The sequence below is a fragment of the Rhinoraja longicauda genome, chromosome 4 (genome assembly GCF_053455715.1).
Source record: "Rhinoraja longicauda isolate Sanriku21f chromosome 4, sRhiLon1.1, whole genome shotgun sequence".
In the NCBI taxonomy this organism is placed as follows: domain Eukaryota; kingdom Metazoa; phylum Chordata; class Chondrichthyes; order Rajiformes; family Arhynchobatidae; genus Rhinoraja; species Rhinoraja longicauda.
The window spans coordinates 26743097-26758572 of NC_135956.1; the positions used below are offsets into that span (position 1 = coordinate 26743097).

Consider the following 15476-nt stretch of genomic DNA (forward strand, 5'->3'; position numbering starts at 1 on the left):
CCAGAATACTATACAAACAAATATACCAATTGAAACTATTATACAATTATATTACAATCCCCATCCAGGGTACATCCAATCCCCCGCGGTCCCGGAAATCCTCCAGGGTGCCCGTGGACAGCGCATGGTCCCTCTCCAACACCACCCGGGCGCGGATGTAACCCCGGAAAAGGGGTAGGCAGCTGGCTCGGTCAGAGCCCTCTTCCGCCTGGTGCCGTGAGTCGCGGATGGCCTGCTTGGCCAGGCCCAGGAGCAGCCCAACCAGGACATCTTCGGCCCTACCCTCTCCCCTATGGGGTGTCCAAAAATGAGGATGGTGGGTGAAAAGTGCAGCCAAAAGGCAAGGAGCAGCCCCTTTAGATATTGAAACAGGGGAAGGATAACCAGCTTGGAGGGGATGATGGTATTCAACGACAAGCTGTAGTCTATAATCAACAGCCTGTGATTTTATTGTTCAAGTGGTTCAATGCAGAGTGGAAAGCCAGTGAGATCGCATCCTCCAGTGACCTGTTGTCACTGCCTCAACTACCTCCTCTGGCAGCTTGTTCCATACACCTACCACCCTTTGTGTGAAAAAATTACCTCTCCGATTCCTATTAAATCTTTTCCCCTTCACCTTTATCCTACGTCCTCTGGTCCTTGATTCACCTGCTCTGGGCAAGAGAATGTGCATCTACACAATCTATTCCTCTCATGATCTTACACACCTCTATAAGATCACCCCTCATCCTCCTGCGCTCCAAGAAATAGTCCTAGCCTACTCAACCTCTCCCTATAGCTCACACCCTCTAGCCCTGGCAACATCCTTGTAAATCTTTTCTGTACCCTTTCCAACTTGACATCTTTTTGTAACATGGTGCCCAGAACTGAACACAATACTCTGAATGCAGCCACACCAACGTCTTATACAACTGCAACATGACCTCCCAACTTTATACTCAATACTTTGACTGATGAAGGAAATGTGCCAAATGCCATTTTGACCACCCTATCTACCTGCGATTCCACCTTCAAGGAACCATGCACCTGCCCTCCTACATCCCTCTGCTCTACAACACTCCCCGAGCCCTAACATTCACTGTGGGGGCCCTGCCCATGTTAGACTTCCCAAATTGCAACACCTCACATTTCTCTGTAGATCTAGAGTAAGTCACTCTAGATTTTCAATATTTTTAAGAATATAGAACGGATAAATGTGGCTAACTTCCTTGTAGTACTGGTCTGGGCCAGAGAAAGCTAATATTGACCCTTTATTTCACTTTGAGACTGCAAATGTCTCAGTTCCTCTCTCTGATGGCATTCTGAGTTTATTTTGCAACAATAATTGGTGTTGTCTGAACTATGAGGTTTAGAGTAATATCACTCAATGGGAGTGATTTTTGTAGGTTCAAGATGTGGATTCTGTTATAATTGCTTTTTTATTTTTCTACTCTTATGAACTGTTTCTGGCCCTTTCATTATACATTCCTGAACATTTGGTCATTTAAAATTTGATCAAATGCCATTCAGTCATAGGATATTCGTCATGTGATGCTTAATGACATGACCTTTGCAAATTGCACCATGCTGCTCAGCTGTGCCAGTTAAAGTTAGAAGGTTTTACTGTTCCAATATATTTTTTACAAGATAATTAAGGAAACCACAGCTAATGTTGATAGTTGTTGGAAACCATTCTTGGTGCAAGTTAGAGATTAATCAGTGAAGAGGTGTGGGATTTTTCTAACTAATGAGGGAATTTTTAAAAATAATAAAATGTTAAGGTGGAAAACTAGATGTTAGATAAAGAAATTTCAGAAGTCAACGAAGTGGATGTTTTGGATAGGCACAGTGACGCAGCTGGTAGAACAGCTACTTCACAGTGCTGGAGGCCCGGGTTGGAGCCTGACCTAGGGTGCCATCAGTGTGGAGTTTACACATTCACCCTGTGTGACCGTGTGGGTTTCCTCCAGGTACTCTGGTTTCCTCCCACATCCCAAGGACGTGCGGGATTGTAGGTTAATTGGCCTCTGCACAATGCCCCTTAGCTTGTGGGAATGGATGGCATGGAAATAGTGTGAAACGATGATTGGTGCTCAGCTCGGACTCATTAAGCCAAAGGGACCGTGTCCATGTTGTATTTCTGAACTAAGGGTATTTAATTTACTACTCCAGAATGTGTTGATTTCAGCTGTGTATCACGGTATCAAAAGGTCCAGTGGGACATTTGACGTTTTGCTTTAAAGTCGAGTGGAATTAACTCAATCAATTAAATAAAATATATATTTTTAAAGCTGCTTCTCATATTTCTACATCAGTCACAATGAGAAACCCACTCTCCCTCTCCCCCTCCCTCTCTCTCAAAATTTAAGTATTTTCTATTTGATTTCCATTGGTTTTTAATACTATCCTCCAGAACAAGGTTGATATTTTGAAATAAGTACAGAACCAACAAATGCAAACAAAGTGGCTTGGTACAACTGGGCCACATTGCATGTGTAAATTGCACATAGTCTTTGGTCACTAGTACAGGTAGTTCTGCTATAATGTGCATTTCTATACCACAAATTAGATATAACACAAACAATTAATTAGGGAACACTATTTGCATCATGCAGGGCCGAATTGGTTATGATGTGATTTAGCTGGGAACTAGAGAACAACTTAAAAGTTACTTTGGAAATTGACAAACCAGGTTTAAAAAAAGCTGTCTTAGGAAAAAGATAGGCTTCCCTGCAATAATTAGACATTGTTGTCTCTTAAGAACACAGTTGCTACTTAATCTGTGTGTGATCATCGAAATTGACAAGCAATCACTTCTAATGGCACTTGTGGGATGATACTCTGTTAAATAATGTAACAGCCTTTAGTATTTTTAGTTTATAGTAACAACGTATTATTGAAAAGACATTTATATTTGAAAATCTTGCATGAAAAATAACTTTGTTATTGCAAGTCTGCAACACTGCCACACTGCCGTCTCTAACCCATGACCTTTATAGTGAGGTTTTCTGACATGAGATTTCTTGGGAACACAACTATCACATTATACAGACATTACCAGTAGCCATCCTCAAGAGTCCTACTGGTTGCAAAGCACATTTTTGACTGACATGAAAAGTTCAATATTGTTCTGGATAATATTACAAGTGGAAATCAAACAAATGTGCCTACCTCTGCAGACATTTTTGCCAGTCTATCTGGTGCAATATTTCCACAAAGGACATTTCTTCGCAGATTAGGGTTCTTCGAGTCTTTCAAATTTGCGATTCTGCTCCTCATTCTGTTTTTATATTTCATATCTGTGTTTTTAAATTCTTGATATACACGTCAGAAACTGTTAAGGAAACTCAAGCAAGTTGTAACTTTTTTTGAAAATAATATTAATTGAATACCAGAAAGATTACATATGCAATAAATCACCCCAGGGCCATCCTAATATTACTGCTATTATAATTACATACAATGAAATATTTTAACAATAAACTTACCAACTATCTTGTGATAATGTGCAAGTGACACTTATTTTTGTTTATATACTTTGTACAAAGTGTTGTATTTATTTACAAGCAGAAGCTTGATTCAGGGAGATGAACAGTTTCTGCCCATTGGTTATTTTGCTGACCTTGTCCATTAACAGAACTAATTTTGTCAAGAAATCACAACTGGGACCTGGTTAAATACATGTACTTCACAAAATTGTGTCAAGCAAGACATTGGTGAGGCCACATTTGCTGTATTGTGTTCAGTGTTGGCCTTCCTGCTATGGGAAGGACGTCATTATGCTGGAAAGAGTACAGAGAAGACTGATGAAGATGTTGCCAGGACTCGACAGCATGAGCTATAGGGAGATGTCGGGCAGGCTAGGACTTTATTCCTTGGAGCACAGGAGACGGAGGGTGATCTTATAGATGTGTATAAACTCATGTGGGGAATGCACAGAATCTTTCACCCACAGTATAAATTTAAGGTGAGAAGGGAACGTTTTAACAGGGATGTGAAGAGCTGATTTTTCCACTCAGAGGGTGGTGGGTATATGAAACAGGTGCCAAAGGAGGTTGTGGAGACAAGTACTATAATAGCATTTAACCGACTCTTGGACAGGTAGATGGCTAGGAAAGGGTTAGAGGGATATGGGCGAAATGCAGGAAAACGGGACTAACTTAAAGTGGCATCTTGGTCAGCATGGACTGGTTGAGCCAAAGGATTCTGTCTCTAGATATCAATATTCTTCCTTGATGAGGAAAAGCCCAAATGTAGTTTGTTTTGTCCTGAATTGTAGTTCATGGATTTTTTCTCACTCATTTATACTGTGGAAGCACATGCTTCAGCACAATAATGGGAGAGGTGGTGGGTGGGACAGGGTATTTTTTTGGTAATGGTGAAAAGTACTCCTGACCTAAAAATGGAAGAGCAGCTCAGGCCAAAACAAGACCATTGTACAAAAATGGCAAATTTATTGAGGGGCCTCGTCAGCTGCAACTATGCTTCTGGGAGTCCGATCAACTGACTGTTCTGAAACAGCCCCTGTGCTGCACTGCATCCAAGTATTAGGCACCCAGTGGAAGTGGCTCAGGGGAAAGTGCCCATTGATATGGGGCAAAGGAAGATCAGTCTACATCAATAGAGAATCATACAGAGTACAGGCCAGCCTGTAAACCACTTTGTAGATTCAATACAGAAAATGGTATTGCAGGATCAAAACCTAAATTCCTTAAATATTGCAGGACCTGAGCAGAGGTATTCTGTGGCAGGTGACACACATGGCCTTGAAATTGCTTCGTTTTTTTTGGATGTGGAATCAGTGTTGTGGGTCACACAAAACATTCGTGAAAGTCGCTTAGACAGCAAGAACTTTTATTGCTCAGAGAATAGCATTGTTTGGTTGCTTTGTATTTGACATTGTCAGTTTTAGAGCAGCTTACCCCAGTGACAAGTTGAAAGTTCTCGCATTGCCAGCATGGGATACAGCAGGTCCAATCTCTTTGGAAGCCGTTAAAGGGATGTATCACAATACCAGACATAATATTCCAGCTACAACCATGTTTGCTACTAAATGAATGGCTGCTACCATGATGGGAGATGGCTGGGAAGATACTCCCAGTGTGTCCAAAAGGACTAGCACAGGCTGATGGAGAAGTGGTCTGGCAGTCAAGACATGTGCAAGGTTGCAATTAAGGTCATAGTAAGTCACAAACACAGCGGAGGATTAAAAATGCTGTGTAGGCATTAGGCCTTTAAATAGCACCAGTATCGGAATCCAAATGAGAAAAAGTAAAATCTGATTGTCAGTAAATAAGAAGAATTGTTTTTCAGAGCAGAATTGTTTGTGTGCTGCACAATTATTGGTGTCATGAAAAAAAACCTGTTAGACCAAACAAAAAAATCCAATCGAATTTTTTTTTTTTTAAGGCGCTAAGGATCCCAGAAATATGCATAGAATTGCTCTGCTCCGAGTTTAACCCGATTTTCAAAAGACTGCAGATACTGTAATCTGGAGCAAAAAACAACAAACAACTGGAGGAGCACAACGGGTCAAGTAGAATCTGTGGAGGGAAATGGCCAGTCGGCGTGTCGGGCCGAGATCCTTCCTCAGGACTGAAAGAGTGGAAAAGAGGCAGCCAGTGTACAGAGGTGAAGGGAAGTGGGCAACAGCTGGCATACAATAGGTGGATGCAGGTACAGAGTGGATTTGTGGAAACAGTCTAGGAGGGGAGAGACAGGTGGAGGTAAATTTTTCAGTCTCCGCTCTTTCAGACCGTAGGAAGGGTCTTGACATGAAACAACTATCCATTTCCGTCCACAGATGCTGCCTGACCCACTGAACTCCTCCCAAGAGGTTGTTTTTTGTTTCAAAGCAGGGCACCATCGTTCTCCTTGAGCAGAGCATGTTTCAGCCCGAACAATTTCTAGCTCTTGACTTTATAAAACCTTTCTACCATCCACAAGGTAAATGCCAAGAGTGCAATAGAATATTCTCCATTTGCATGAATGAGTACAGTTCCAACAATACTCAAGAAACTCAACATCACAATGCAGCCCACTTAATTGATGGATTGCTAAATATCATCTTCAAACATTCATTCTATCCACCACTGGTGGATCTGTTGTTGCAAAATACGGCATCTACCAATGCATTGTTATAACTTACTAAAGGCTTATTTGACAGCAGCTCCCAAATAATCAATCTTTATGACTAGGAAATGGTCAGCAGACGTGCAGCACAAGAATCTACAGCTATCTAATTCAACCCTAATTGGAACTGCATGGTAGTTCTCCCGTCATTTAGGAATACAATCCTAAACATCCTAATGGTTACCACACTATGGGATTTTGCACGATACTCTAGACACTGTAAATCTGAAATACAAACAAGACTGTTCTATCTCTGTATTATCCACCCTGTTTCTCAATCATGGTGGCAGAACCCAGATGAAGGGAAATAAAAAGCTGAATAAATTGACCAATATATATTAACAAGAGCAAATTCACGTCTCATAATCTTGCTTAGTCCTTTAACCACTGCCCGTCCCTCACCACCCGCACAACTTGGTGATTCTGCATCCAAGGTCAGTTATTTTGAAGTTTAGGGCGGCACGGTGGCGCAGCGGTAGAGTTGCTGCCTTACAGCGAATGCAGCGCCGGAGACTCAGGTTCGATCCTGACTACGGGCGCCGTCTGTATGGAGTTTGTACGTTCTCCCCGTGACCTGCGTGGGTTTTCTCCAAGATCTTCGGTTTCCTCCCACACTCCAAAGACGTACAGGTATGTAGGTTAATTGACTGGGTAAAAGTAAAAATTGTCCCTCGTGTGTGTAGGATAGTGTTAATGTGCGGGGATCGCTGGGCGGTGCGGACTCGGTGGGCCGAAGGGCCTGTTTCTGCGCTGTATCTCTAAATCTAAAAAATCTAATATGGTTACACAGCCAAATTCAGATCACTGTAACCGCCAAGGACCGAGATTATTTCTTGTGAAGGATATTTTCCTCAATTTGCGCTCCAAGCTCATCACAATCTGAGCCAATGGCAATGTGGTCACCTAAACAGAAAAGATGGAAAATACATGAGAAAATACATCCATACTAATGTCCTCCTTTAAAAGTGGGGATTCCCTTTCCCACCCACACCAAACAGCCTCAACACAAATACCACCATCCCTGCCCCCAACATATCCATCAACTCTCCCTGACCATCAAACACAATTTTCACCACAATATTAACAATTTAATCACTGAATACCAAATATAGCATGCAAAAGCTCATTAATTTAAACTGCATAACCGAAACTCAAAATGCTTATGACTTCGGTTAAGAGCCAATCATAAAACCACAGGAAACATTACACAGGAAGATCTTCTCAAAGTCTCCATGCTAACCAATTAAGTAGACTAGGACTAAGGATTTTTTTTAAATGTGACATTATTTCATAAAATTCTTGCGGGGTATGATACGGTAGATGGTAGAATGATGTTTCCCCTAAATTTCTTCATCCAGAGGGTGATGAAGCCTTGTAGCTCTCGACAGTAAGAGAGCAGTGATTACATTGAGATGACGACGAAAAGATTTTTGGATATTAAGGGAATCAAAGGATATGGAGCTAGTATAAGAAAGCAACAAAGAAATAACAATCAGATGAATGCATAGCATAGAAGATGCGATGGACAACCCACTCTTGCTTCCATTTCTTATATTATTATGACAGATTTGTAACTATATTTATAGCAGGCAATATATAATTTTGCCACAGTTGGCAAACATTAAATTTCCTCATTCCCCTACTTTCATATTCCAAATACATCTTAGAAAAATTGCATTTATACAATTTACATTGATATTCACACAATATTGATAAACTGCACATTTCATTCACAATAGTGCCTTCTTACATACTTCAGAACAATGAAGTGAATGAATCTCCATTCCTGCACAACGAAACTTATTAACCCATTACCTCTGAAACTGAAACAAGGGCAAACAGGAATTTCGTTGCCATGGACAATATGACTACTTTATTGGTTTCTGCAGAGCCTGGTTCACGTGGTCCTGAACTGCACAACTTCAGTTTGAGATTGGATCTAACTTGATTTTTAAAGGAATAATGATTTAAGTGGAATTGTTTTGTTGGATGTTTAGTGAACTGACAGCCTGCAAATTAAGGAATGCTGAAAAAACTTGAAGGATGTTAGAACAAACCATAAATGCATCCAACAAATAAAAAAACCCATAAATTATTCTATTTTTAAGTACAGTACCCTCCATAATATTTGGGACAAAGATCCATCATTTATTTATTTGCCTCTGTACTCCACAATTTGAGATTTGTAATAGAAAAAAATCAGGTGGTTAAAGTGCACATTGCCAGATTTTAATAAAGGCCATTTTTATACATTTTGGTTTCACCATGTAGAAATTACAGCAGTGTTTATACATAATCCCGTCATCTCAGGGCACCATAATGTTTGGGACACAACAATGTCATGTAAATGAAAGTCATCATGTTTGTTGCATATCCTTTGCTTGAAGTTTGCGATTCATGGACATCACCAGTTGCTGGGTGTCTTCTCTGGTGATGCTCTGCCAGGCCTGTATTGCAACCAATTTTAGCGTACGCTCGTTTTGGGGGCTAGACCCCTTCAGTTTTATCTTCAGCATATAAAAGGCATGCTCAATTGGATTCAGATCGGGTGATTGACTTGGCCACTCAAGAATTGAATATTTTTTAACTTCGAAAAACTCCTTTGTTGCTTTAGCAGTGTTTGGGATCATTGTCTTGCTGTAAAATGACCCGCCGGCCAATGAGTTTTGAGGCATTTGTTTGAATTTGAGCAGATAGGAAGTGGCTTTACACTTCAGAATTCATTATGCTACTACCATCAGCAGTTGTATTATCAATGAAAATAAGTGAGCCAGTATCTTCAGCAGCCGTACATGCACAGGCCATTACACCTCCACCACCGTGTTTCACAGATGAGGTGGTATGGTTTCAATCTTGGGCAGTTCCTTCTCTCCTCCATACTTTGCTATCACTCTAATACAAGTTAATTTTCGTCTCATCTGTCCACAAGACCTTTTTTTCCACAACTGAGGTTGCTCTTTTACGTAATTCTTGGCAAACTGTAACCTGGCCATCCTATTTTTGCTGCGCAGTCTCTATATTTCTGTTCGCGAAATCTTCTGCGGACAGTGGTCATTGACAAATCCACACCTGAAGAGTGTTTCTGATCTGTCGGACAGGTGTTTGGGGATTTTTCTTTATTACAGAGAAAATTCTTCTGTCATCAGCTGTGGAGGTCTTCCTTGGTCTGCCAGTCCCTTTGCGATTAGTAAGCTCACCAGTGCTCTCTTTCTCCTTAATGATGTTCCAAACAGTTGATTTTGGTAAGCCTAAGGTTTGGCTGATGTCTCTAACAGTTTTATTTTTGTTTCTCAGTCTCAAAATGGTTTCTTTGACTTTCATTGGCATAACTTTGGTCCACATGTTGATAAACAGCAATAAAAGTTTCCAAAGGTGATGGAATGACTGGAGGAAAGACTAGCTCTCTTATACCTGCATTAAGGAGGTATTTAAACACACCTGAGCAATTTATAAACACAGCTGTAATTTCTACATGGTGAAACCAAAATGTATAAAAATACCCTTTAATAAAATCTGACAATGTGCACTTTAACCACATGTGTTTTTTTTCTATTACAAATCTCAAATTGTGAAGTACAAAGGCAAATAAATAAATGATGGGTCTTTGTCCCAAACATTATGAAGGGCACTGGGGGTGTGGTTTTGTTAGGGAAATTAACTAGTGTCCAAAAAAAATCTCATATTTTCTTTAGGACACAGAAAGATGCATTTGGCCGATCAAGTCCATGCAGGTGTTCAACGCTAATGCATCTGGCCTATTCTCTCCAAGTCCCTGTGACCTGTTCTCGCTCAGACGCCTGTCAACTCAAGCCCGATTTCTTACATCTTCCCAAACTAACGGCAATTTACCGTTGCCCTTTAACCCGCCAGCACGTCTTTGGGATGTAGGAGGAAAGTCGAGCATCTGGGGGAATTCCAGTCAGGGAAGGTGCAAACCACATACAGACAAGACCGAAGGTCAGGATGATCCCAGCTCACTCGAGCTGTGTGGCAACAGCAGCACCACTGCACTGTTTAACTTGTTAAATGGGGAAATACGGGATAATTAACGTTAAAAATATTTTCCAACTTATCCCCTTCTCTCGGTCACGTCTGGCTGCTCAATTCAATTTAAACATGACTGATCTATGTTGGCCTCAATACCTCTTCTGTGCCAGCTCCTCATAAGGCTTAATTCAAATCTTTATCCATTTCATATATGATCAGGTTTCCACCACACTCAGACAGACAATTCCAGTGATTTACTATCCTCTGAGTAGTTTCTACACATCTGAGCTTTGAGTGACAGGTCCCTTATTTTGTGATTCTTCCACTTGATGAAATACCTCATCCCATATTATGTAATATCATACACAGGTACTGTCAAACCTGTTTTATGTTGTCTACTGCCGGACCCTGACGTGAGAGGACGCTGGCGTTGTTTATTCGCCGCTTCTCCGTTAGGATAGTTTGTCTGTTTGTTTTTATGTTATGATTGTTTATGTAAAGCGCTTTGAGCTTCTGGAAAGGCGCTATATAAAATAAATGCTTATTATTATTATTATTATTATTATTATGATATAACATGTCTGAATAAAGTCACCTTCAATCATCTAAACACCAAGTCCAAACTGGAACACAAATCCAAACTGTCTAATCTCTCCTGATCCTAGGAATTAGCACGGTGAACGTCCACCAATGACGTTATACCCTTGCTTCAGTAAAGGGGCTGGAACAGTATTCCAGGTGAGGATCGCCAAGCCTTATGGGCGGCAACCCTCATGGGCGGCATGGTTGCACAGCGGTAGAGTTGCTGCCTTACAGCGCCAGAGACACGGGTTCGATCCCGACTACGGGTGCTGTCTGTACGGAGTTTGTACCTTCAATTCCAGCTGGTTCTCTAGGAAAGGCACGCGAGTCATATGTATAACGCCAATTACAATGAAGGTTGGTAGTCACTTAACTAAAGCTCTCCACTGCCTGCCATTCTGACAGGGACCCGTTTGTTCCTACTCTTTGTTTCCTGTCTGCCAACAAATTCTCTATCCATGTCAATACCCTACCCCCAATACCATGTGCACTAATTTTGCTCACCAATCTCCCGTGTGGGACCTTATCAAAGGCTTTCTGAAAGTCCAGATACACTCCATCCACTGGCTCGCCTTCATCCATTTTACTTGTCACATCCTCAAAAAATTCCAGAAGATTAGTCAAGCAGGATTTCCCCTTCATAAATCCATGCTGAATTGGACTAATCCTTTTATTGCTATCCAAATGCGCCGTAATAACTTCTTTAATAATTGACTCCAGCATTTTCCCCACCACCGATGTCAGGCTAACTGGTCTATAACTCCCCGTTTTCTCTCTCGCTCCTTTCTTGAAAAGTGGGATAACATCAGCTACCCTCCAATCCACAGGAACTGATCCCGAATCTAACGAACATTGTAAAATAATCACAGTCTACCCAATACCATTTCTCGCTTAATGCAAATTTCTTTCAATTCCCCTGTCTCCCTAGATCCTCTGTCTTCTAGTACATCTGGGAGATTGTTTGTTTGTGTCTTCCTTAGTGAAGACAGAACCAAAGTACCTGTTCAACTCTTCTGCCATTTCCTTGTTCCCCATAATAATTTCACCTGTTTCTGCCTTCAAGGGACCCACATTTGTCTTTACTAATCTTTTTCTCTTAACATACTTAAAAAAGCTTTTACTATCCTTCTTTATATTCTTGGCTAGCTTACCCTCATACTTCATCTTTTCACCCCCATATTGCCTTTTTTGTTACCTTCTGTTTGAAAGTTTCCCAATCCTCTGGCTTCCTGCTACTCTTTGCTATGCTATACACCTTTTCTTTAAGTTTTATTCCATCCCTAACTTCCCTTGTCAGACACGGTTGCCTCTTCCCTTAGAATCTTTCTTCCTCTTTGGAATGAAATGATCCTGCATCTTCTGGATTATGCCCAGAAATTCCTGCCATTGCTGTTCCACCATCATTCCTGCTAGGATCCTTTTCCAGTTGACCTTGGCCAGCTCCTCTCTCATGCCTTCATAGTCCCCTTTGTTCAACCGCAACACTGACATTTCTGATTTAACAACTGACCTCAGTCAGGCGAACGACAACAAACAGAGACAGCAGAAGCAGAAGCAGCTTCATAACTTCTGCTGCCTCAAACGCAAGAAGAAGACTACCTCCTAGCGGTTCCTTTACCTGGAGTTCCTTTATTAAATCTGGTTCATTAGACAACACTAAATCCAGAATTGCTTTCTCTCTGGTAGGCTCCAGTACAAGCTGCTCTAAGAATCCATCTCGGAGGCACACTACAAACTCTCTTTCTTGGGGTCCAGAACCAACCTGATTTTCCCAGTCTACCTGCATATTGAAATCTCCCATAACCACAGTGGCATTACCTTTGTTACATGCCAATTTTAACTCCTGCTGCAACTTACACCCTACATCCAGGCTACTGTTTGGGGGCCTGTAGAAAACTCCCATTAATGTCCTCTTATCTTTACAATTCCCCAATTGTATCCACAGCAACTCTACATCGTCAGTCCCTATGTCACCCCTCGCAAGAGACTGAATTTCATCCCTCACCAACAGAGCTACCCCACCTCCTCTGCCCACCTGCCTGTCCTTTCTATAGGACGTATAACCCTGAATATTCAGGTCCCAGTACCGATCCTCCTGCAGCCACGTCTCTGTAATCCCCACAATGTCATATCTACCAATCTCTAATTGGACCTCAAGCTCATCCACTTTACTTCTTATACTTTGCGCATTCATATATAATACTTTTAATCCATTACTCGCCTCACCTTTCACATCGATTCCTATTTCACTTGGTCACACTCTCCTACCCCTTTGGGAGCTTTCTGTCCCATTAATTCTGGTGTCTTTCTTTTCCTATACTCTCTTTCCCTTTATCTCCATCCTTGTATTTCCAATTTGTCTCCCCCCCCCCCCCCCCAAACAGTTTAGTTTAAACCCACCCGTGTAGCAGTGGTAACCTGCCTGCCAGAATGCTGTCCCCCACCTATTAAGGTGCAACCCGTCCCTTTTGTACAACTCACCCTTACAGATCCCAGTGGTCTAAGAATCTAAATCCCTGCCCCCTGCACCAGCTCCTCAGCCACACATTCACACCCCCTACCTCCCTGTTCCTGCGCTCACCAGCATGAGGAACTGGAAGCAAACCGGAGATAATCACCCTGGAGGTCCTGCTTTTCAGCCTCCTTCCGAGCTCTCTAAAGTCACGCTGCAGAATCACGAAAGTCAAGCCAAAGTCCTGCAAGATTCCACCACTTTTCAGAATTGAAATGCCCAAGGCTGCTTGCTAAGGTTTTCTAGAGTTAGATGCGAATGTATAGATGGGAACGTTGCCACTGAACTGAAGTTTTTTAAAAATTGTATTTGTTTATGAAGTTAATTGAAGCATGACGTACCGTCCGTCTTCATTGCGGCCGCTAACATTTCTCGACACTTGATCCGTACTGAGTCGGTGGTAAAAGGAGCCTGAGGGTAACTTTTAAGTTGAAACGGTGATGGAGTATATAATGCTTCATGCGAGTTACTGGAATTGCTTCCTGAACTAAAAAACAAAATTCAAGTTTTTAGTCAGAATCTAAATAGGTTGATTTACTCTGCTTCAAGGACTTCTACATGAAGAGTTTATCTGACATACTATACATAATTCTTCCTGTATCTGATTATTGTATCCAAGTTTTAACAAAAATCTACATTTATCCACAGAAATGTCCCTTCGTTCACAGGACTTGTTTGTCAAAAGAAAATTATTGTCATTTTTCAAATCTGTGGAGACCTGAATGTGAAAGAGCTTGTTTAACAAGGGAAGCAAAAGATTATACATCCAAAGCAGAGACGGTCAAATGAGGGGGAAGTGGACACAGAGGAGGAAATGAAAGAGGGAGAGTGAAAAAGTGTTCCACAAAAGCTCCAAAGCCACAATTAAATTGTTTCCTTTCCTTAGCTAGCCCAAAAGCATACCTCATTCAGCTGAGGATGGATGTCAAAATTCAATGGAAGCCATCATGTATTGATTTTCTTACTCATTTTTCAGGAAACTCGTACCTTTCTTCTTTTGCTTCTGGGCTGTTTTGTGCCAAGGAATCTTTTTTCTTCTCTTCTGTAGATTTCTCAACCGTTGGTCCATCTGAAAAATAGCATTTGAATCAAATACCATTTCATAGTGTTTCTTTTCTCTAAATCATAAAGATCTCTCATCACAATGAACAAGGCAGTAATTAATGGGTGGAATTTAAGATACACAGCTACTGAACCATACATTTGAACTGGAAGGAATATCATTGTAAATCATAGGACGTATTATTTAACCATTCAGAAAAATCTACCGAGTTAGGTTTTTATCATTTCCTTCAAATTTGTAAATAATTCGCAGTTATATCTGTGCAAAAATTCCGTCAATTGCTCTTGATAAGAAAAACAAATTTCAGCAATACATTCTCTCTGTGCCTGTAAGGAAATAAAATAGAAGGGCATTCACCTCTGTGTCTTCTTAATACGATCAGGGCTGAACTTTTACCTCAGCACTACACTATTGCATTATCACATCCCTTGATTCACTTAATATGTAAACTTCCATCCATCTCAATGTTGAATATACTCAGCAATTAAGCCTGCACATCCTTTCTGGGATGTGAATTTTTAAGATCTCCCACCCTCCATGTGACGATGTTTACTCTTATGAGCCCTGAATGGACAACTCATTAGCCTGGCCCCTGGTTGTCAACATCTCAGCTAAGACAAACAGACACGCCAAACTGGTCAAGCTCTGCAAGAGATCTGTACGTTTCAGCAAGGTCAATCTTTCTTCTATTCAGGACACTACAGGCTTCTTCTGTTTAACATCTCTTCAAATAGCAAAACATCCTCCCAGGAATCATTCTGCTGTACCTCCTTGATTACAACTTTATTCTTCTTCAGCTGGAGAGACCAGACCGGTACATAATATTCCAGACGTGGTCTCGCCAGGGTCCTGCAAAATTAGAAAAGATGTACCTGGCTCGCAAGACTAACATACAGTTTATCCTTTTCATTGGTTTCTGAACTTCCTTCTTAACTTTCAACCATTTGTGGACAATGACATTCCAGTTCATCTGAACACAAACACTTTTCCCTTTTCTCATCACTAACAAAAAAACTTTCTACTTTTTTTTTTGTTATAATGTCGATGATCTCATTCTTTTCCCATCTTATCTTTCGTGTGCCTTGACCTTGCCTGCACACCTAGCCTGTCTGCACCCCGTTGAAGCATCTCTGCACCCTGTTCATAGCCCACAATGGTTACTTGGTTTGTGCAGTCAGCAAACTGGGATATATTACACTTTTTCCTCTCATGCAAATTATT

General features: G+C 41.2%; 1 protein-coding gene across 7 annotated transcripts in view; it reads right to left on the reverse strand.

Annotated features, from left to right (window-relative positions):
- tcea1 (transcription elongation factor A (SII), 1) overlaps positions 1–15476 on the reverse strand; it is a 90636-nt gene that overhangs the window by 6273 nt on the left and 68887 nt on the right. For all 7 annotated transcript variants that reach the window (XM_078397395.1, XM_078397388.1, XM_078397387.1 and 4 more), the window contains 4 exons: positions 14180–14261; positions 13534–13679; positions 6958–7014; positions 3151–3305 (listed from right to left, as the gene is read on the reverse strand). In XM_078397395.1, coding sequence (XP_078253521.1) covers positions 3151–3305; positions 6958–7014; positions 13534–13679; positions 14180–14261 — 440 coding nt within the window. The remainder of the gene's footprint in view (positions 1–3150; positions 3306–6957; positions 7015–13533; positions 13680–14179; positions 14262–15476) is intronic.